Here is a 23,935-nt window from a genome sequence, read left to right on the forward strand (position 1 = left end):
AAACGAATGATGTAATAAAATGATAAACGGTATCGTGAATTTCGACTTTGTTTAGTAAAAAAATTCCGAGTGTCACTGAAGTGTTCAGATGGCCATGTGACTGAATACGGAAGTAATTCCCGGTTGACCTTAAGAACATGTTAGCCTTTCTAGGAATATTTGTATTAAAATGAAATCCCTCTTCTTTTGACTTGTAATAAACAACTTTTGTGATGGATCCCAATTTGGTATACTGGAAGAGCCATGGGGAGGTAATTGAGTTGTGGGCGTTCTCTACAACATCATGTTTTTGCGAAATCAAATGACTTTAATATTATAATATGTATCATAATAGTATACCGTTATTGCTCCTTCTTTAATTTTGTGTGCATTTTTCATTGATCAACGTGTTACTTTTCAGACTGTGTTTAGTCGACTAAAGACTTGGGTGAATCTTTTGAATCCATTACTTCTACTGTCATCAAATGTGAGTACAAGGTCTGCAACAATAATACTATGTATATAATGATAGGCCACTAATATTCAATTATCTTCATCCACTAAGGAAGAAATAGAAGAAAATCACACCCAATTTAAAAGTGGAGAATACCTCAACAAAAAGGTCAGATGTTCTCTTTTTGCTTGTCTTTTATGCACAAATTTTTTTTTTTCTTTACCTGCAGGATGAGCATGCATGGAACCTCTCTCTTGTAAGTAATGCAGGAGAAATGCCAGTTTTGGCTTCTAAATTGATGTTTGGATAATTTCTTAATTCTAATGTTTTCCTCCTGTATCTATATAATGAACCTTTTTTTAACCCCAATTTTTTTTGGACAGTCATCGGTGCATGCTGATTCTGGTTCAATAATTCCACTTGTCTATCGTCCTCCAGGTACAGTACATTTCAAATTACTTTTTAAAACGAAAAAAAATATTGCTGATGAATAAATGAACATTATGGAAAGGTTAGTGCTTATAGAAAATATGAATGGATTGGAAACAAAACTATTTATTATTGATTTGGTGTGTTAATGCAGTGTTTCCCAACCACTGTGCCGTGGGAAATTGCAAGAAGTCATACAATGTAATATTCAGAGAAATAAATTAATATGAATATATCGTGATTAAAATCAAAATATGATGAAGGTTAAATTACAGATTATACTAGTACAAGATTCAAATGCTGAACAGTCTTTTTTTTGCTTATTTTTCTGTAACATGAACCGGAAGTTTTTTGGTTTGTAGGGCATCAACTTTTATAAGGTCTGTGTGAGCACTTTTTTGTGTAATATTAGGCGATTTAAGTAATATTTGGAGAAAAGTATGCGATCAAAAACATTACATTACTTATTTTTGCATCACTCGAATCGGAGGTTGTTCAAGCTCAACTTTTGGTGACATCAGATCAGTGTGAAAATTAGATTTTGGAGGTTTATGTGATTCCTGCTGATAAAACTTTGATGAGAATGTCTATTGTTTATATAGGCGACATAGTTTTTTCAGATGATGGTGTCCCTTGAGATTCTTTCAATGCAAAAAATGTGCCGCAGCTCAAAAAAAGGTTGGGGAACACTGTTAATGTGACTCCTGACAAATGGACTGTTAGACCATTAGTTGTGATTCTGTCGAACTCAACAAATGTGTTTCACTTCTAACACTCTTCTCATATTTCTTCCCCAGCTTTTTTGCCAATTACAGTTCCTTTGGTATGTCTGCCATACGATTATAATGTATTACTGTAGTAGAAGGACTACTTAAAGAAAGGGGGGGGAAATGTCTATTTGCAGGTGGTTGGCAGCTTTTTGCCGCATACAAGTGTCAAACCAGCTTTGTTCTGGCAGGTATATTATTATATGGATTTTTAAAATATGTTTTAAATCTGTATTCCGTATGATATACATTAATTACTACAGTGTTTCCTTGCAGTTTTTACTACAAAGTTACACCGCCAGCTTCAATTACACAAATAGAAACTCCTCCACGGAGCAGGTACAGTTGTTTTTCAATCTTAAATGAGAATCAATAAAGTCAATGATGAAGCTTTGTTGGACCTCCCAATTTGACAGTTATAATAATCATATCATGAATGAGGAGTTGTCTCATTTATCTGTTTATCTGTAGGGTCAGACCCCTTCTCTGAAGCAGCTCCTCTTGATAACAGGGACGATCTCATATGCAACATGTGCAGGGGTATGTGCAAGAGTCATTATATTCAATTAAACTGTAAAAAGTCACAATATAGTAATGGCCAATTTTTAACATATAGCTTACAGAAATATGATAGGTAACTCATTTAGTGTTGTGTGGGAATTGTTTCAAAATTGTTCGTTGTGGACAATTGAAGATTGTAATATACTGTTTTTATTTTTATTTTTTAATTGCAGGCCCTTCCTCAAATTATTGTGAATCGACTGAGAATAAGTACCCTCCCAATCCAAAATTTCTTCAGGTTTATCGTACCAGTTCCACTCTCAGGTTTCTTCTCTTCTAAAATAAAAGATATCAGATGTGTCTTCGCGGTCAGGGGGAATTCTCACTATAAATCAATGTTTAAAAAAAAGGCTCTTAAATATTGTACCATCACGTTATTTGTAACACAAGATTTATTATTACTTAAATTAAAAAAAAAATCTAAAAGCTCATTTGGGCATTGTTGGATTCCACCTAACAGCGATGATAGTGTGATTATATTTCAGAGGCTAACATGTCTTCTCTCACCAGCTGCTCTTGCTTTCTTCAACGTGTATACCATCAGAGCGGAGGAATGCGAAACTGGAATCCAAGTATTTGATTCCAATGGGAATTTTGTCAGCACATCTAAAGCTGCCGCAGAAAAGGTAATCAAAAAGTACATTTCCCAAGCAACATGTCACATGATGTTGGCTGTCCGCACTATTCTTTGGCAGGCTGTAAGGGAAACTGCATGTTCAAGAGCCGTGATGTTTGGGACGACTGCTGCAATTCCTAATCTCCTGCTTTCAGTCTTACAGAGGTCAGCTGATTCCAAAATGATCCAATTCGATTGTAATTGTCGGTGAATTTAGTCGCTTTTCTCCTTCAGGACAAGAGTTTTCCAGAAGAACAGTCTATTGGTCGCTCCTACCCGTTGCATCAGTCTGGCATATGTTCTCGGTTTGATGATCCCGCTTTCATTCAGTCTTTTCCCTCAATTAGGGATGGTAAGATTCTTGACAGATCTTGGCTGAATTGTTTTAACCTGAGTTTGTCTGACAGTGACCTTGTTTTCCAGATAAAGAAAGAAAATGTTGAGGAAGAAATACAGATCATGATGACCGGTGGAGAGTTGTACTACCATCGAGGACTATGAGCAATAGTACAATACAAATGAAGTTACTGCATTAGGTTCAGACTGAAGGTAACATGAATAGAAAAATATTTATATTGTTTGGTATAATGTGGCACAACAACCAAAGGTTGGTCACTCAACACATTGGTTGCAATTAGACTAATTATGATCTCATTTTATTTTTAAGCCTTTTCTGTCACTTTCTGAACCAAAATATGGTCCTTTATTATTTTTAGGTCACGCTTAGCATTTTATAGCACCTCCAAAATAGCTTTCAAAATATTGATCACTGTATGACAACCAAACATTTTTTATTTTTAAAAGCAACTTGTGAAAAAGTGATAGGTGTCAGCCCATGCATTTGTAAATTTGAGGTCAGTAGGACTTCTAAAATATGAACTGGCACACTTGGCATACTTTTGTTGTTCAAATCAACGCCTGCTGAAGCAGCAAGTGTACGTACCCAAATGGTCAACGTGTTAACCAGCATCAGGAAACCTGTAAAACCTTATGACTTATATTTGTAAAATCTGCTCTGCAGCCGCTAGATGAAATAAGAAGTTTTCTGTTGCCGAAGGGAAATGTTGCTGCTTTAAATGTTCCATAGTTAGTTTAGAGCCTTCGCACTGATCGGCCAACGACCCCAAATGAGTAAGAATCTGTTTGGTCTTCAAAGAAATATCCTGCAATTGAGAATCAGAGTGTCAGCCTTGAGAGGAAATGAGCCTCATTGCTCACATCTTTCAAAAACTAAAATCTCACCTTAATGACGTGACTATCTGACCTCTCTGTATCTTCTGCAGATTGGACGATTAAATGGCCGATTTCCTTGTGTAACTTCCCCATCATCATACTCTCTGTGTTGGAATATAACATAGGTATATTATTTTCTAGTATTTCTCTGGAGTAGTAGGATATCCTTTAATGAAATGTATACAGCACCTTTAGCACTCTGTGATATAGTAATGATGCTTTCTGGAAGGTTGACATACACATCAAAAAGCTCTGTTCTGTTGCTAACTTCTGGATCAACAAATCCTGCTATATACCCTGTAGGGGAAAAAAATACTCACACATAAATAACTGATATCCAATATGATAAGAAAGCAAATATTGCAAAGATGTGGTCATTGTAACACTGTCTCTTTCCGTAATTCACTGAATCTCGGTTCACTTTGTCTATTTTTACCAGAAACAAAGCAAACAACTTTTTTTTTACCTGGACATTTACTGAGATGCTCCAATTCACTGTCACTCAGATGCACATATGGATGCAGGATCGACCAATCTTTCCTGTGCCACGCAAGAGCAGGAAGCGCTCTAAAACATTAACAGTGGGAGTAAGCAAGCCTCAAAACTAGCGAGACCATTATTACAAGATAATACTTAAAAAATACAGTGAATATTATATTTACCTTGTGAATTCCAACAAGGCTTCAATTCGAGGGTGGTGGACAGCAATTCGCTTTTTCAGCATAACAGCAGTGTACAGGATAATGGTTTCCATACCAAACTGCAATACCACATCTGATACAAAACACTATCATTCACTATTGATATCACGTTAACTCTAATACGGAAATAAAGTGCACTATTCTGTCGTTACCTTTAATGGATCCTGCCAGAAATGCCTGCCGAACATCGTAGTCCTTGATTAAAAAGGAGCCATTCTCTTCACTTTGACAAATACCTTTGGTCAGGACCGCAATGTAGACCTCCATCATTTTCACTGGACTGCCATATTTGATGTACGTCCTGAATAATAAACCAAAGTTCCTCTCAAATGATTTTCTAGTATGACTTAACAACATTGGCACGCCTACCTGCACAATATTCGATTGAGTGCAGCATATTTCTCTGGATTGAAGTCTTTGGCTATAACCGCCACCGACAAATGTGTTACCTGCAAATGGGAAAACAATTAAAATTCAAAGTATATATTTTCAGTAGCAACCTCTTTCCCAAGTACTGTACCTTGTTGAGAGCTGTAGGCTCTTGCACCGCCATCGTGCTGATGTAATACCAAGTACGACAGAACTGACCGAACACAAATGTGTGAAACTCTTCATTGCTCTGTGTCAAACAGCATTTGGTAAGCAGGACTTTTCGAAGTTCTGAGCTAACTGCAGGGTAACACCAAACCCATAGAGTGTCCCCATTCACATCTTTTTCTGGAGAAAAAAATAGACATTTTAAATGAATGCCTCCCCTTGGCACACTGTAAAAAGTAAAGCTCTTACCAAGAATGTCAACTTTACAGTAAAAAAAAAAACAGCACACTTAAAATAAACTTATTAAAAGCAAAATAATTCTATATATATGTACAGACGCTCCCCTACTTACGAATGCAATTGGTTCCGAGCGATTGTTCATAAGTTGAATTTGTTTGTAAGTTGATTCAGTGCTATATTTTGTATTATAATTTATGTTTAAGGCTGATATAAGTATATTGAAGGTTTATATAAGTGCATTTGTATGTTTAAGGCTTGTATAAGTAACATGCATTGGTTTGTACTGAAAAAAAAAAAAATTAATAAAATGGAGAGAATATGTACAGTACTGTAGAGAGAGAGAGAGATTTATGTATTAGAAACTGGCCAAAAGAAGCGACCTAATGACGATTGCACAGTTTTCTTCTTTTTTTCATCATAAATGATGCGGTAGCACTGTATGGCATCATTCAATTGATTTGCAAACTTTGTGCAACGTTCAATATTTGGGTCCTGCTGCTCGATCTTTCTGTTTATAAATGGTACTGACGGTCGAACGATTCAATGCCCGTGAAACGCTCACCACTCTCACGCGCATCAAGCTTCGTTATTATTGCCACTCGTTTCAAATGAAATGGCTTGCCTCTTCCTTGCAACTCCCTCAATAGAAGCCTTTAGCTTTTTACCAACCATATTCAATATTGGATGCATGAGATATTTAATGATACAAAAGAAAAAGGTTCTTTGCACACTGGAGATACATTCACGCACTTCCGCATTGCAACGAAGAAGAAGGTAGATGCTGGATGAGCTGAGCTCTCACAGCGCCAGGCGTCGGTATTAGCGGCGGAAAGAAGTACTACTCCGAAAAAGGCGAAATACAAAATTGGACTTGCGAACATTTTTGGACTTAAACGCAATTTGCAGACATGTTCGTATGTACCGTTGTTCGTAAGTTGAATGTTCGTAAGTAGGGGAGCGTCTGTATAGTCAGGCTTTTGTCTTTAAAAATGACCATGTATATTAAGGGTTTTTATTAAAAAATGACCATGTATAGTAAGGCTTTTTTATTTAAAAAAAACGACCATGTACAGTAAAGCGTTTTTCTTAAAAGACGACATAGTATAGTAAGGCTTTTTTTCTTAAAAAATGACATAGTATTGTAAGGCTTTTTTCTTAAAAAAAAAACGACAGTATTGTAAGGCTTTTTTTCGTAAAAAACGACATAGTATAGTAAGGCTTTTTTCTTAAAAAACAACATAGTAGAGGCTTTTTTCTTTAAAGACGACATAGTATAGTAAGGCTTATTTTCTTTAAAAACGACACAGTATAGTAAGGCTTTTTTGTCTTTAAAAACGACATAGTATAGTATGGCTTTTCCCCCTAAAAAAACGACATAGTATAGTATGGCTTTTTTCCTTTAAAAAACGACATAGTATAGTGTGGAGTATGGAATGTATTCTTATGCTTTTTATTAGTCAATAGGTTTATTTAGTTTAGTCACTAGAATAGAATTTTGCATGACCTAGCGGAAATTTCCGTCCGTGACACCTATGAGTTGGGGGCGCGTCATCTACCATGACACTCCCATTTCTTTGTTCAGTTTCCCGCCTAAAGTCTGTACCTATGTCACATGACCTTTGTCAATAAAACTAGTCGACCTGCTGGGGGGATTCAGGGAGTTCAAACTAGTCAGGCTGGAGGATAGACGCGCTCCTGCCGCTGGCTGCTCTGACCCCCTCCTTCAGCTGAAGCTAGATAAAACTCATCATGGCCGACTCTGTGTGCTTCCTCTAATTCGAAGTTATTGAATGTTTATCGATTAGATCCAACATTTTCTGGTGCCTTAGAAACCCGGGAGATTCATTTCTGAATTTTCGGACCACGGTGGACTGAAAGCCGAGAATACTGACGTCAGCTACTCTTACTTTAAAAGAGAGGGCATTTCGGTTGATCGTGGCCCGCTTGAAGAACGAACCCCCATCGAAAAGGAGGAGGCACAGAGACGGTAAGGGGCTGTTTAAAATTAATATTTAGGACAAGGCTGGTGGGAATCCCGTTTTTCCAATCGTGAGAAAGTCGAAGAAAAACGCCTCATAAATCGGGGATAAATGCATATCGTTGGGGAGTATGTATGTCAAAAAAGAAGGTAATACACAAGGTATGCGGCGGACGTACACTTCGGCCATAAGTGACGTTCGTAAGGCAAGCTGGTGACGCGGCTTTAACCTAGGGGGTGAAATAGTCCCTCGGTAAAGGATTTCTGGAGATTGTCAAAAATAAAGCTTCCAAAAATACTGCACCCGATGAGTAAGAAAGCGCTCGATTAAAAAGTATAGTACTACTATTATATAAACCAGAAGCGTTTGTTAAGAACCGGAAGTAGGCCGTGACGCGCTTTATGTCGCGCTTGGTACGCGCTTGGTATGCGCTCATGATAACGGTTAAAAAGACGGCGTAGACGGATAAATAGGATAATAAAAGATAAGTATTAAAGAGATAATAAATTAGATGCGACGTCCCTAGAGAATCGCCGTAAAATATCGCCTTAAATGTATTAATAGCGTAACATGTGACCATTGTTTTAAAGAATGAAACAAAAACATGGTTAACATGCTTGTGAAGATTCTGGACAGAAAGGATGAGGAGCTGCTTTAGGTGGTTGTCTTTCCTCAAGAAACTTTCTATCTTCATGAAGAACAAGAATTATATGTTTTTCACAAGTTCAGGTAATAGTCACACATTTCAAAATTGGGGCCCTCCCTATGAAGATCATTGAACATGAGCTCAAGAGGTACGGCCTTTGGCAAGATGAGCTACAAAGGGAGAGAGAAGGGGGAATGAGCACATGTAAGACAGAACAAAGGACGAAAATGGCCGAATAATGTGGAGCCAGGCAAGAAGCCCACTTTACGGCCAGGCCCCCTTCACAGAAGCGGACACCCCTCACCCGACAAGCCAAGCAAACCCGGTGCAAACAAAAAGAGGGGGGGGGGGGGGGCTCGCCCATAGCTCTTACTGCCCATTTCACACCTGGACCCAGGAGAGAGCCCACACCAGCCCAGCCCAAGGCCCCCTCCCCCTGCACAAAGAGAGAGAGGAACCACAGCATGCAAATGCCACTGCAGGTTTGAACCTAAATCACTTGAGTCCGATTGTCTCCCCACGGAGGGGGAGGGAAAGAGAGAGAGACAGAGAGATGACAGTGTTGTAATATATTAGTGACAAATTATGGGTCCTTTATTAAACACTGATATTTATATTAGGAAATGCCTAGTGAAAGGTTATTTTCCCTAAATTTTAATTGAGGTAACAGTGAGCACAGAAAATGGCTCTTATTTTAAATAAAACCGCCTTCTTAGAGCGGATAGGAATTCAGCCAGAGCTTTAACTATTGGGTTTTAGAAATATGAGAGTGATTTGCGATTTAGACTTAAGTATTAAGAATCATCCAAATTATTAATGATATCAAACATGAAAACAACGCAGAAATGGCATTTATCCAAATTATTAGGTAAATTTGGATAAAATAATTGATTTAGGATAGGCATGATTTCCCTGGGACGGAAGAGGCATGGAATGTTTTTAAGTGCACAAAAAGCATTCCTTGTTTTGCCCGGAACAAGTGAAATATGCTTTGGCGTGGTTCATTTTAATGACTATTAGAATATTAATGATATACGAATTGCATTAGCATCAAACAGTTGATGTCAACCAAATGACGTTAACCTATTTCTTTTGAGAATGATTAGGCTGATAAGACAGCAAAATGGAGGTAAGCTGCCAAAAAGCCCAGACGTGGGATGGCGCTCTTCACCAGTAATGAAAAATTGCAGACCACTGATTTCTGAAAATGAGTAAGCGTGAATGATTGTTTGTTTGTCTTTTTGTGTTTCTAATTGGCCGACCATCAAGATATAATCAATTAGGTATCAAGGTGGAAAATGATTTAGCAAATTGGAATCGATTTCGGAATTTGCCAATAAGCCGTTTCACGGATGGCAACGCCAAATTATGGAAAAATATTTCGTCCAAGGAAATTTTTTAATGGAAAAAGCAGCAGTACTCCAAATGTGAAAATTGAAGTGGAGAAACAAATCTGCTATGCAAAATTTAGGAGCACTGAAAAGACAGTGCTTGATACCAAATTCCAAAGTACTATTGATTTATTGTGATAATGGCATCCAAATTGTGTTAACAGAATAATTGACTGAATTGACAAAAGTTTCCATATTTCGTTCCGGAAAAATATGGAAATCCAATTTAGTGGAATGTACCAAACGCCATTATTAACTACACGATTGGAATTGGAGGATGAGGTTAATCATATGTCTGCATAAAAGAAAAAACTTTAAAGAAACGCATTAATTTTGGGTTGGCAGAGGGAGATTGCATTTCTCAACAGGAAACATGATGAGCAACCCAGGATGAGAGTGCAAATGTTCCTGACCAAACCAGCAGACATGAAAATAGCGGATCCATTTTGTGCTCTGTAAGAAGGTTCTCTCAGTTGAAACGTATGCGGAGGCAGGTAAGATAAACTTTTGACGTAATCAGACAAAATGGCAAGCACTCCAATATTGATTGGAAAGATTATTGCTCGGGGAGCAATGCTGTAAGCCATGAGGAACTTTTTATATTGGTTTTATTGTCTCCATAAAAAAAGTGAAAGCGTTTCAATTGAGACCAAACCTTCTTACAGATAGTTAAAGTAAACAATTGAGACTAGATCTTCTTACAGATTTTTGAAGTAAACAATTAGAGAGAAAAGAGAAACTACAATGGATAGAAATGTAACTAGAATTTAATTTTAGGCCTGACTATTGAAAAATATTGATTAAGAAAGTTTTATAGGAGATGATTGGCAAACTCCGAAGACAATGGAATGTTACATTTGATAATAAGACTACTAGTTTGGGATATTTTGAATTTCAAAACACTGAGGTTAATATGCAACGCAATACACATTGTTAGATGAATTGGGACTTGATTAGTATGCATTTTAAAAGTAATGGGCTTTAATTGCTCTAAAGGATACAATTATGCTAGAAATATTGACCCTGACAAACAAGGGGTGATTACATTTTACTGGGTTCAATTCTATTTAGAATTATAAATGTGTGCATTTTGTTTGTGAATATTAATTGATGTGAATCTAAACTGTTACAGAGAACGGGAAAGCTGTTTTCCTGGGGAGAAAGCAGCCTGGTTTGCTTTTTGTATTTTTCCTATTCTTAGTATGATTAGTTAATTTGTGTAATTGTAGGAAAGAGGAAAAAACAAATATGGGTTTTGATCTTAACAAGGAAGCAGTGTTCAAAATAGAATATCAGCTAGCATGTTTAATTTTGACTGATAAGGTATTTAAATTTTCACAAACATAATGATGAATGTTAAGCACGTGTTAAAGACAACGACAGAACACAGCAGCATACACAACACCAAAACTGAGCCGATCTCAAGAACAGTGCAGACGAACTGTACAAAGCTAAAGGCCTACCGTACCTACCAAAAATGTATTCCATAATTGAGCCATAAATGTCTCAACAGGGGGGAGGTATGGTGAAGAGGTATAAATACCTATTTTAAAATTTTTGTAGGAACTTATTAATTTGTTATTTTATTGATCTGTAAAGAACATGGGATCTCCAGAATCAGCTGGAGTGACAATGGAGCTCATTTTTCAAACAGCATAGTGCAAAACATGGCAAAACAACTGGTAGAACTAGCTCGAGATTAACACTTTTTGAGATAGTTATTGGAAGACCATTTCAACTTCCTTTATGGGAAGATGAAGGAGAGAAACTCATCCAAAGAACATGTAAGGTGCCGTGATCTTTTGTCTATCTTGCAGGAGGTGGTGTAGCCAGGTGACTGGATCCTGATCCGAGTCATAAAAGTGAAGTCCTGGTTCTCTCCACGATGGGAAGACCCATTCGTGGCCCAACTCACCAACCTCCACAGCAGCAAAGATCACTGAAAAGTCAAAGTCGATTCAGGTCAAGAGTTCGAGACAGGTGACTCTGAGTGGACTAAGTCGGACGGTGTCAAAACCCTTGTCCGTGAAGAAACTCATCTGACGTCTACTCACCTGCCACGAGCACCCCTCACTTAACCCTGACCTCCCATAGACTTTGCACCTCTATACAGAAGCCACAGTGAAAGCTGTTGCCACCCACATCACAGTGACTGGACTGTCAGTGACTGCACTGTCAGTGACAACCTGGGCGTATCTGAACGCCCCGCCCACAGAGACTCGAGTTGGAAAACAAGTACAGGAAACGTCCTGCCTCATCACTGGAAAGGCAGAGCCAAGCGGTCCGCTCTTGGATGGGGACCCAACCTACATCAACATCGGGGTTCCCCGCAGCATACCAGATGAGTATAAGCTCGCTGACCAAATTGCACGTTCATCCCGAACAACACAGCAGCTGACGGGAGTTTAACCAAGGCCCTGGAGGGTCTTCGATCCCTCAACAGCAAGATGAAAGAACAATCTGGAGAACTACTATGAAGAAGACGTGTGGTATCCTGACAACCTGAATTCACTGGGTCTAGACGCCACACTTAAATCTGCAGTGGTGCAGATGAGATGCATTCCTTTTAAGGGGAGTGAACATAACAGTAAGAGATAAGAGATCAAAATCAGTGCAAAATCCGTGCAATTCAAACCACGTGATGCAATCTGGGGTAGTGATGGTCCTGGTGACCATAATTGTGGTCCGCCCCCCAGAAAATCATACAGTTGCTATTTTCCCAACTTGGGGTGGATAAAGTTATGCTTCATGTAAAGACATTGAACTGTTACATGAGTGTTTATTAACCAAACTGTCAAAGCCCTTAGGGATGTTGCGGGACGGAGGATGGAGGTGTGTGTGCCATGATGGGAGAACACTGCTGCACCTTCATCCCAGACGAAACCAGTCAATGCTGTTTAAATTTGCAACTCCCTCATTTGCGATTTTGTTTCTGTTCTGTATTTTTTCTGTGTGTAATCCCCTGTATCAAAGTTATGATTTGAAACATTATCCAGCACACGCTGGTAGCTTACAGTGACATACAGTATCACCGCATGGCAAACCATACTGGAGATTATTGCGCTTTCGAAGTGTGACGGGTCCCACGATGTCGAGCCGTCCGGGTAATTGTACTTGTCTTGACTTAAAAAATTGTGTTCGCTCATTAAGAGGGACGCAGAGGAATTTTTCTCGAATGACGCTAAATACCTCGAGTTTTTCGCCTCTGCCTTGACAAGTGATTTTATTATTTTCCATACCCTGTTGAAAGTAACTGTTGATGATATTTGTATTCTAGAACCTGGATGGGAGGGATATAAATTGATGTCTAATGAAAATTCTTTCATAGTAACTACAGGGGGGAAATGTGGAGTATGGAATGTATTCTTATGCTTTTTATTAGTCAATAGGTTTATTTAGTTTAGTCACTAGAATAGAATTTTGCATGACCTAGCGGAAATTTCCGTCCGTGACACCTATGAGTTGGGGGCGCGTCATCTACCATGACACTCCCATTTCTTTGTTCAGTTTCCCGCCTAAAGTCTGTACCTATGTCACATGACCTTTGTCAATAAAACTAGTCGACCTGCTGGGGGGATTCAGGGAGTTCAAACTAGTCAGGCTGGAGGATAGACGCGCTCCTGCCGCTGGCTGCTCTGACCCCCTCCTTCAGCTGAAGCTAGATAAAACTCATCATGGCCGACTCTGTGTGCTTCCTCTAATTCGAAGTTATTGAATGTTTATCGATTAGATCCAACATATAGTATGGCTTTTTTCCTTTAAAAAACGACATAGTATAGTATGGCTTTTTTTCTTAAAAAACGACATAGTATAGTATGGCTTTCCCCCCCTAAAAACGACATAGTATAGCATGGCTTTTTTTCTTGAAAAACGACATAGTCGAAGAAGGCTTTTTCCCTAAAAAACGACATAGTATAGTATGGCTTTCCCCCCTAAAAAACGACATAGTATAGTATGGCTTTTTTCCTTTAAAAAACGACATAGTATAGTAATGCTTTTTTTCCTAAAAAACGACATAGTATAGCATGGCTTTTTTTCTTGAAAAACGACATAGTAGAGGAAGCCTTTTTTTCTTAAAAAACGACATAGTATAGTAAGGCTTTTTTTCCTAAAAAACGACATAGTATAGTGAGGCTTTTTTTCTTTAAAAAATGACAGCAAGTAAGGCTAAGAGAGTCGGAGAATAAATCTGACTTCTGATTCTTCACCTTCTGGTTGTTGCTGTGGTCCACTGGCAAAATCATTGGGTCAGAACATGAGGCGGGAATCAGGAGTGAGTTCAATTCCACTCGTTGCAATTCTCAATTTGTTTATTGAGGTAATGAAAAGGATAGATATAACTTCCAATCACATTATTTCAGAAGTCACTGTGGTCCAGTGGCAAAGACAATGGGTCAGAACTTCAGGTGGACTCAAGTTCGAATCAGAAGTGAGTTTGATTCCACTCTTTGCAATTCTCAAATTGTTTATTGAGGTAATTAAAAGGATAAATATAACTTCCAATCACATCATTTCAGAAGACACTGTGGTCCAGTGGCAAGAACAATGGGTTGATATTGAAGTTGGACACAAGTTCAAATCTGGAGTGAGTTCAAGTCCACTCTTTGCAAATCTCAAATTGTTTATTGAGGTGATGAAAATTATAAATATAACTTCCGACTCATCTCATTTCAGAAGTCACTGTGGTCCAGTGGCAAAGACAATGGGTCAGACAGACCTCAGGTTAGTGGATTTGACTGCCATGTGGGAGATGGGGTTCGAATCCCGCTCTCGTTTGACTAATCACTACACTAGTAGTTCAGTAAATTGGTAATCCTTTTTTCATTCAAATAAAGACTTAGTCATTTTTTTCAGCAAAACAATATTTCCGGTCAGCCTTCGGCTGACCGGAAGACAGTTGGGAGGGGGGGTTCCTGGTGGTGTTCGACAGTCGGCCTTCGGCCGACTGCCGACACCATACAGTCGTTGACTGGCGACACCGGGACGTGAACCCTCGACACCCACATCGCAGGCAGGTGACTTACCCACTACACCACGAGGCGGCCCGCCTATACATGATTGGAAGTTATATTTATCCTTTTCATTACCTAAATAAACAATTTGAGAATTGCAAAGAGTGGAATTGAACTCATTCCTGATTTGAACTTGAGTCCACCTGAAGTTCTGACCCATTGTCTTTGCCACTGGACCACAGTAACTTCTGAAATAATGTGATTGGAAGTTATATCTATCCTTTTCATTACCTAAATAAACAATTTGAGAATTGCAAAGAGTGGAATTGAACTCATTCCTGATTTGAACTTGAGTCCACCTGAAGTTCTGACCCATTGTCTTTGCCACTGGACCACAGTGACTTCTGAAATAATGTGATTGGAAGTTATATCTATCCTTTTCATTACCTAAATAAACAATTTGAGAATTGCAAAGAGTGGAATTGAACTCATTCCTGATTTGAACTTGAGTCCACCTGAAGTTCTGACCCATTGTCTTTGCCACTGGACCACAGTGACTTCTGAAATAATGTGATTGGAAGTTATATCTATCCTTTTCATTACCTAAATAAACAATTTGAGAATTGCAAAGAGTGGAATTGAACTCATTCCTGATTTGAACTTGAGCCCACCTGAAGTTCTGACCCATTGTCTTTGCCACTGGACCACAGTGACTTCTGAAATAATGTGATTGGAAGTTATATCTATCCTTTTCATTACCTAAATAAACAATTTGAGAATTGCAAAGAGTGGAATTGAACTCATTCCTGATTTGAACTTGAGTCCACCTGAAGTTCTGACCCATTGTCTTTGCCACTGGACCACAGTGACTTCTGAAATAATGTGATTGGAAGTTATATCTATCCTTTTCATTACCTAAATAAACAATTTGAGAATTGCAAAGAGTGGAATTGAACTCATTCCTGATTTGAACTTGAGCCCACCTGAAGTTCTGACCCATTGTCTTTGCCACTGGACCACAGTGACTTCTGAAATGATGTGATTGGAAGTTATATTTATCCTTTTCATTACCTAAATAAACAATTTGAGAATTGCAAAGAGTGGAATTGAACTCATTCCTGATTTGAACTTGAGTCCACCTGAAGTTCTGACCCATTGTCTTTGCCACTGGACCACAGTGACTTCTGAACTGATGTGATTGGAAGTTATACCTATCCTTTTCATTACCTCAATAAACAATTTGAGAATTGCAAAGAGTGGAATTGAACTAATTCCTGATTTGAAATTGAGTACACCTGAAGTTCTGACCCATTGTCTTTGCCACTGGACCACAGTGACTTCTGAAATGATGTGATTGGAAGTTATATCTATCCTTTTCATTACCTCAATAAACAATTTGAGAATTGCAAAGAGTGGAATTGAACTCACTCCTGATTTGAACTTGAGTCCACGCGCATCAAGCTTCGTTATTATTGCCACTCGTTTCAAATGAAATGGCTTGCCTCTTCCTTGCAACTCCCTCAATAGAAGCCTTTAGCTTTTTACCAAGCATATTCAATATTGGATGCATGAGATATTTAATGATACAAATGAAAAAGGTTCTTTGCACACTGGAGATACATTCACGCACTTCCGCACTGCAACGAAGAAGAAGGTAGATGCTGGGTGAGCTGAGCTCTCACAGCGCCAGGCGTCGGTATTAGCGGCGGAAAGAAGTACTACTCCGAAAAAGGCGCGAAATACAAAATTGGACTTGCGAACATTTTTTGGACTTAAACGCAATTTGCAGACATGTTCGTATGTACCGTTGTTCGTAAGTTGAATGTTCGTAAGTAGTGGAGCGTCTGTATATAGTAAGGCTTTTTTCTTTAAAAAATCGACATAGTATAGTAAGGCTAAGAAAGTCGGAGAATAAATCTGACTTCTGATTCTGCTCCTAGTTATTGCTGTGGTCCAGTGGCAAAAATATTGGTTCAGAACTTGAGGTGGGAATCAGGAGTGAGTTCAATTCCACTCTTTGCAATTCACAAATTGTTTATTGAGGTAATGAAAAGGATAAATATAACTTCCAATCACTTCATTTCAGAAGTCCCTGTGGTCCAGTTGCAAAGACAAACGGTCAGAACTTCTGGTGGACTCAAGTTCAAATCAGGAGTGAGTTCAATTCCACTCTTTGCAATTCTCAAATTGTTTATTGAGGTAATGAAAAGTATAGATATAACTTCCAATCACATCATTTCAGAAGTCACTGTGGTCCAGTGGCAAAGACAATGGGTCAGAACTTCAGGTGTACTCAATTTCAAATCAGCAATGAGTTCAATTCCACTCTTTGCAATTCTCAAATTGTTTATTGAGGTAATGAAAAGGATAGGTATAACTTCCAATCAAATCATTTCAGAAGTCACTGTGGTCCAGTGGCAAAGACAATGGGTCAGAACTTCAGGTGGACTCAAGTTCAAATCAGGAATGAGTTCAATTCCACTCTTTACAATTCTCAAATTGTTTATTGAGGTAATGAAAAGGATAGATATAACTTCCAATCACATCATTTCAGAAGTCAATGTGGTCCAGTGGCAAAGACAATGGGTCAGAACTTCAGGTGGACTCAAGTTCAAATCGGGAATGAGTTCAATTCCACTCTTTGCAATTCTCAAATTGTTTATTTAGGTAATGAAAAGGATAGATATAACTTCCAATCACATTATTTCAGAAGTCACTGTGGTCCAGTGGCAAAGACAATGGGTCAGAACTTCAGGTGGACTCAAGTTCAAATCAGGAATGAGTTCAATTCCACTCTTTGCAATTCTCAAATTGTTTATTTAGGTAATGAAAAGGATAGATATAACTTCCAATCACATTATTTCAGAAGTCACTGTGGTCCAGTGGCAAAGACAATGGGTCAGAACTTCAGGTGGACTCAAGTTCAAATCAGGAATGAGTTCAATCCCACTCTTTGCAATTCTCAAATTGTTTATTTAGGTAATGAAAAGGATAGATATAACTTCCAATCACATTATTTCAGAAGTCACTGTGGTCCAGTGGCAAAGACAGTGGGTCAGAACTTCAGGTGGGCTCAAGTTCAAATCAGGAATGAGTTCAATTCCACTCTTTGCAATTCTCAAATTGTTTATTTAGGTAATGAAAAGGATAGATATAACTTCCAATCACATCATTTCAGAAGTCACTGTGGTCCAGTGGCAAAGACAATGGGTCAGAAATTCAGTTGGACTCAAGTTCAAATCAGGAACGAGTTCAATTCCACTCTTTGCAATTCTCAAATTGTTTATTGAGGTAATGAAAAGGATAGATATAACTTCCAATCACATTATTTCAGAAGTCACTGTGGTCCAGTGTCAAAGACAATGGGTCAGAACTTCAGGTGGACTCAAGTTCAAATCAGGAATGAGTTCAATTCCACTCTTTGCAATTCTCAAATTGTTTATTTAGGTAATGAAATGGATAGATATAACTTCCAATCACATTATTTCAGAAGTCACTGTGGTCCAGTGGCAAAGACAATGGGTCAGAACTTCAGGTGGACTCAAGTTCAAATCAGGAATGAGTTCAATTCCACTCTTTGCAATTCTCAAATTGTTTATTTAGGTAATGAAAAGGATAGATATAACTTCCAATCACATTATTTCAGAAGTCACTGTGGTCCAGTGGCAAAGACAATGGGTCAGAACTTCAGGTGGACTCAAGTTCAAATCAGGAATGAGTTCAATTCCACTCTTTGCAATTCTCAAATTGTTTATTTAGGTAATGAAAAGGATAGATATAACTTCCAATCACATTATTTCAGAAGTCACTGTGGTCCAGTGGCAAAGACAATGGGTCAGAACTTCAGGTGGACTCAAGTTCAAATCAGGAATGAGTTCAATTCCACTCTTTGCAATTCTCAAATTGTTTATTTAGGTAATGAAAAGGATAGATATAACTTCCAATCACATTATTTCAGAAGTCACTGTGGTCCAGTGGCAAAGACAATGGGTCAGAACTTCAGGTGGGCTCAAGTTCAAATCGGGAATGAGTTCAATTCCACTCTTTGCAATTCTCAAATTGTTTATTTAGGTAATGAAAAGGATAGATATAACTTCCAATCACATTATTTCAGAAGTCACTGTGGTCCAGTGGCAAAGACAATGGGTCAGAACTTCAGGTGGACTCAAGTTCAAATCAGGAATGAGTTCAATTCCACTCTTTGCAATTCTCAAATTGTTTATTTAGGTAATGAAAAGGATAGATATAACTTCCAATCACATTATTTCAGAAGTCACTGTGGTCCAGTGGCAAAGACAATGGGTCAGAACTTCAGGTGGACTCAAGTTCAAATCAGGAATGAGTTCAATTCCACTCTTTGCAATTCTCAAATTGTTTATTTAGGTAATGAAAAGGATAGATATAACTTCCAATCACATTATTTCAGAAGTCACTGTGGTCCAGTGGCAAAGACAATGGGTCAGACCTTCAGGTGGGCTCAAGTTCAAATCAGGAATGAGTTCAATTCCACTCTTTGCAATTCTCAAATTGTTTATTTAGGTAATGAAAAGGATAGATATAACTTCCAATCACATCATTTCAGAAGTCACTGTGGTCCAGTGGCAAAGACAATGGGTCAGAACTTCAGGTGGACTCAAGTTCAAATCAGGAATGAGTTCAATTCCACTCTTTGCAATTCTCAAATTGTTTATTTAGGTAATGAAAAGGATAGATATAACTTCCAATCACATTATTTCAGAAGTCACTGTGGTCCAGTGGCAAAGACAATGGGTCAGAACTTCAGGTGGACTCAAGTTCAAATCAGGAATGAGTTCAATTCCACTCTTTGCAATTCTCAAATTGTTTATTTAGGTGATGAAAAGGATAGATATAACTTCCAATCACATCATTTCAGAAGTCACTGTGGTCCAGTGGCAAAGACAATGGGTCAGAACTTCAGGTGGACTCAAGTTCAAATCAGGAATGAGTTCAATTCCACTCTTTGCAATTCTCAAATTGTTTATTTAGGTAATGAAAAGGATAAATATAACTTCCAATCATGTATAGGCGGGCCGCCTCGTGGTGTAGTGGGTAAGTCACCTACCTGCGACGTGGGTGTCGATGGTTCACGTCCCGGTGTCGCCAGTCAACGACTGTATGGTGTCGGCAGTCGGCCGAAGGCCGACTGTCGAACACCACCAGGAACCCCCCCTCCCAACTGTCTTCCGGTCAGCCGAAGGCTGACCGGAAATACTGTTTTGCTGAAAAAAATGACTAAGTCTTTATTTGAATGAAAAAAGGATTACCAATTTACTGAACTACTAGTGTAGTGATTAGTCAAACGAGAGCGGGATTCGAACCCCATCTCCCACATGGCAGTCAAATCCACTAACCTGAGGTCTGTCTGACCCATTGTCTTTGCCACTGGACCACAGTGACTTCTGAAATGAGATGATTGGAAGTTATATTTATAATTTTCATCACCTCAATAAACAATTTGAGATTTGCAAAGAGTGGACTTGAACTCACTCCAGATTTGAACTTGTGTCCAACTTCAATATCAACCCATTGTTCTTGCCACTGGACCACAGTGTCTTCTGAAATGATGTGATTGGAAGTTATATTTATCCTTTTAATTACCTCAATAAACAATTTGAGAATTGCAAAGAGTGGAATCAAACTCACTTCTGATTTGAACTTGAGTCCACCTGAAGTTCTGACCCATTGTCTTTGCCACTGGACCACAGTGACTTCTGAAATAATGTGATTGGAAGTTATATCTATCCTTTTCATTACCTCAATAAACAAATTGAGAATTGCAACGAGTGGAATTGAACTCACTCCTGATTCCCGCCTCATGTTCTGACCCAATGATTTTGCCAGTGGACCACAGCAACAACCAGAAGGTGAAGAATCAGAAGTCAGATTTATTCTCCGACTCTCTTAGCCTTACTTGCTTTCATTTTTTAAAGAAAAAAAGGCTCACTATACTATGTCGTTTTTTAAGAAAAGAAGCCTTACTATACAATATCGTTTTTTAAGAAAAAAAGGCTTCCTCTACTATGTCGTTTTTCAAGAAAAAAAGCCATGCTATACTATGTCGTTTTTTAGGAAAAAAAGCCTTACTATACTATGTCGTTTTTTAAAGGAAAAAAGCCATACTATACTATGTCGTTTTTTAGGGGGGAAAGCCATACTATACTACGTCGTTTTTTAGGGAAAAAGACTTCCTCGACTATGTCATTTTTCAAGATAAAAAGCCATGCTATACTATGTCGTTTTTAGGGGGGGAAAGCCATACTATACTATGTCGTTTTTTAAGAAAAAAAGCCTTACTATACTATGTCGTTTTTTAAGAAAAAAAGCCATACTATACTATGTCGTTTTTTAAAGGAAAAAAGCCATACTATACTATGTCGTTTTTTAAAGGAAAAAAGCCATACTATACTATGTCGTTTTTTAGGGGGAAAAGCCATACTATACTATGTCGTTTTTAAAGACAAAAAAGCCTTACTATACTGTGTCGTTTTTAAAGAAAATAAGCCTTACTATACTATGTCGTCTTTAAAGAAAAAAGCCTCTACTATGTTGTTTTTTTAAGAAAAAAGCCTTACTATACTATGTCGTTTTTTACGAAAAAAAGCCTTACAATACTATGTCGTTTTTTTTAAGAAAAAAGCCTTACAATACTATGTCATTTTTTAAGAAAAAAAGCCTTACTATACTATGTCGTCTTTTAAGAAAAACGCTTTACTGTACATGGTCGTTTTTTTTAATAAAAAAGCCTTACTATACATGGTCATTTTTTAATAAAAACCCTTAATATACATGGTCATTTTTAAAGACAAAAGCCTGACTATACAGACGCTCCTCTACTTACGAACATTCAACTTACGAACAACGGTACATACGAACATGTCTGCAAATTGCGTTTAAGTCCAAAAATGTTCGCAAGTCCAATTTTGTATTTCGCTTTTTTCGGAGTAGTACTTCTTTCCGCCGCTAATACCGACGCCTGGCGCTGTGAGAGCTCAGCTCACCCAGCATCTACCTTCTTCTTCGTTTCAATGCGGAAGTGCGTGAATGTATCTCCAGTGTGCAAAGAACCTTTTTCATTTGTATCATTAAATATCTCATGCATCCAATATTGAATATGGTTGGTAAAAAGCTAAAGGCTTCTATTGAGGGAGTTGCAAGGAAGAGGCAAGCCATTTCATTTGAAACGAGTGGCAATAATAACGAAGCTTGATGCACGTGAGAGTGGTGCAAAGTTTGCAAATCAATTGAATGATGCCATACAGTGCTACTGCATCATTTATGATGAAAAAAAGAAGAAAACGGTGCAATTGTCATTAGATCGTTTCTTTTGGCCAGTTTCTAATACATAAATCTCTCTCTCTCTCTACAGTACTGTACATATTCTCTCCATTTTATTAAATGTTTTTTTTCAGTACAAACCAATGCGTGTTACTTATACAAGCCTTAAACATACAAATGCACTTATATAAACCTTCAATATACTTATATCGGCCTTAAACACAAATTATAATACAAAATATAGCACTGTTGCCAGATTGTATATATATATATATATATATATATATATATATATATATATATATATATATATATATATATATATATATATTTGCAAATATCTCTCTCTCTCTCTCTCTCTCTCTCTACAGTACTGTACATATTCTCTCCATTTTATTAATTTTTTTTTTTCAGTACAAACCAATGCGTGTTACTTATACAAGCCTTAAACATACAAATGCACTTATATAAACCTTCAATATACTTATATCAGCCTTAAACATAAATTATAATACAAAATATAGCACTGTTGCCAGATTGTATATGTATATGTATATGTATATGTATATGTATATGTATATGTATATGTATATGTATATGTATATGTATATGTATATGTATATGTATATGTATATGTATATGTATATGTATATGTATATGTATATATATATATATATATATATATATATATATATATATATATATATATATATATATATATATGTATGTATTTGTTTTTAACTCCCCAATTTTTGTTTTTCAGTGTACACATTTTATACAAGTCTGCAATGGGAGCAATTTGGCTGACACTGCAATCATGTGATTCTATTGCACAAACTTTCGCTAATCTGCCATGAAAAACACGATGAATATTATTTTTCTAGAGAACACGAAAACACTAACTTACCAATTAATCCAATGCTTAGCATAGATGGAGTTTCAGTCGATGCCATATTCCATACCTGCAGAGTTCGAAGTAATCACAAATAAAATAACCGACTGACAGACGCAAAATCAGAACAGAAAAATCAGACTATCGAACCAAGAAAACCAAAATATTTTTATTATCTATTTAAATATTATAACTGCACATAAATACTGCACGGATCAATGCATAATTACATGAAATTGGTAACTTATGCCCGTTGTATTACCTCTGCTGGCCCGCTTTTCTTCTTTGCGAATTTCTTCCTTCTTCCGGGTCAGGAGACCAGATTGTGTTAGTAGACCAATCAGATTAAGTGTAAAAGATGCATTCAAATATAACTAGAAAAAAATTGTTTTCATTGATCTTAAGTGAATAAAATTTGAACATAACATCACGCAAAATCCATCTGAAGAGACGGTTGTCATTATCAATTAATTGACAATATAACTACACATTTGTTTTTCTTATATAACGACAAAAAATTACTGAAATATGACCCCAGGCAAATAAAGTTTAAGTGACTGTGAACGCGCCACATCAATTATGCATATGCAAATTTTAGCCAGCAAGAGTTGCCAGATTGTTTAAAACCCCCTTTTATAAACAGCTACATTTCGTAAAACACGCTGTTGTCCGTAATGCACTTTGCCATCTAGAACCATTCACCAAGTCCTAGCAAAGGTAAGATATAAAATAAATGTAAGTAAAAGTAAAACGTATTTATGGTGGATAGCGTTTGACGCACCTGGCAACCATTGACGCGAGGTTCACGAGGGGATGGGCGTCGTCAGATCTCAGCCATTTTGCGACTGAACTTTTGCTCAACGTGTACTTAGAGATAGATTTAGATTGGTCCGTTTCAACCAAGGTAATGTACCCAACTAAAAACAAATAAAGGAAAATAAAAGTTTTAAGCGATTCCAAAAGGGTTGTTTTTTCTCATGAACTACAGAGCTGCACTATAATTGCTACGTGTGCAACTTCAAAATTATACCTTTTAAATTCAACATCCAGCATTAATCACAAACTCCTAATAAATGTGTAAATTCGTCATTAACAAAACAATTTTCGTCTTAATTTAAATGAGAAACCCACTCGATTATGTCCTATTAGAGCCCGCCACAGAAGTCCACCGACGCAAGATGGCCGCCTGCAAAATACGACTCTCACTCAGCCCTTAGACATCTAGCCTTACATATGTTTTACCTACGGTTCTTCCTTTCTCA

At 37.6% G+C, this 23,935-nt stretch overlaps 2 protein-coding genes and 1 long non-coding RNA gene across 4 annotated transcripts; 2 read left to right on the top strand and 1 right to left on the bottom strand.

Annotated features, from left to right (window-relative positions):
• Nucleotides 1–95: 95 nt before the first annotated feature.
• sfxn4 (sideroflexin 4) lies at nt 96–5,073 on the top strand. Of its 2 annotated transcripts, XM_077612673.1 has the most exons (15): nt 96–251; nt 401–466; nt 545–601; nt 663–689; nt 817–871; nt 1,660–1,685; nt 1,767–1,820; nt 1,906–1,968; nt 2,101–2,169; nt 2,364–2,454; nt 2,701–2,816; nt 2,886–2,971; nt 3,041–3,158; nt 3,230–3,355; nt 4,090–5,073. In XM_077612673.1, exons 1-14 carry the CDS (start codon nt 213–215, stop codon nt 3,305–3,307), a joined length of 945 nt encoding a protein of 314 aa, XP_077468799.1. In that variant the 5' UTR covers nt 96–212; the 3' UTR covers nt 3,308–3,355; nt 4,090–5,073. The 2 variants fall into 2 exon arrangements, with proteins under 2 accessions (XP_077468799.1, XP_077468798.1); XM_077612672.1 differs by having other exon boundaries at nt 3,230–5,073.
• dennd10 (DENN domain containing 10) lies at nt 3,581–22,981 on the bottom strand. Its single transcript, XM_077612671.1, has 10 exons — nt 22,936–22,981; nt 22,689–22,743; nt 5,261–5,457; nt 5,110–5,189; nt 4,893–5,041; nt 4,702–4,813; nt 4,506–4,606; nt 4,229–4,336; nt 4,049–4,143; nt 3,581–3,969 (listed from the first exon to the last, which is right to left on the bottom strand). The coding sequence occupies exons 2-10, from the start codon at nt 22,732–22,734 to the stop codon at nt 3,802–3,804; spliced, it is 1,056 nt and encodes a 351-aa protein (XP_077468797.1). The 5' UTR covers nt 22,735–22,743; nt 22,936–22,981; the 3' UTR covers nt 3,581–3,801.
• On the top strand, nt 11,778–13,205 carry LOC144085165 (uncharacterized). Its single transcript, XR_013304038.1, has 2 exons — nt 11,778–12,120; nt 12,334–13,205. It is a non-coding gene; the product is annotated as an uncharacterized LOC144085165 (long non-coding RNA).
• Nucleotides 22,982–23,935: the final 954 nt, after the last annotated feature.

Source organism: Stigmatopora argus, chromosome 11, assembly GCF_051989625.1.
Source record: "Stigmatopora argus isolate UIUO_Sarg chromosome 11, RoL_Sarg_1.0, whole genome shotgun sequence".
Taxonomy (NCBI): domain Eukaryota; kingdom Metazoa; phylum Chordata; class Actinopteri; order Syngnathiformes; family Syngnathidae; genus Stigmatopora; species Stigmatopora argus.

Coding starts and splice junctions, on each gene's coding strand:
- sfxn4 (XM_077612672.1), top strand. CDS start 213: ATGGATCCCAATTTGGTATACTGGAAGAGCCATGGGGAG. Junction 252..400: donor ACTGGAAGAGCCATGGGGAG/GTAATTGAGTTG, acceptor GTTACTTTTCAG/ACTGTGTTTAGTCGACTAAA. Junction 872..1,659: donor ACTTGTCTATCGTCCTCCAG/GTACAGTACATT, acceptor TTTCTTCCCCAG/CTTTTTTGCCAATTACAGTT.
- dennd10 (XM_077612671.1), bottom strand. CDS start 22,734: ATGGCATCGACTGAAACTCCATCTATGCTAAGCATTGGATTAATTG. Junction 5,042..5,109: donor CTCAATCGAATATTGTGCAG/GTAGGCGTGCCA, acceptor TTTATTATTCAG/GACGTACATCAAATATGGCA. Junction 4,814..4,892: donor TCTGGCAGGATCCATTAAAG/GTAACGACAGAA, acceptor GTTTTGTATCAG/ATGTGGTATTGCAGTTTGGT.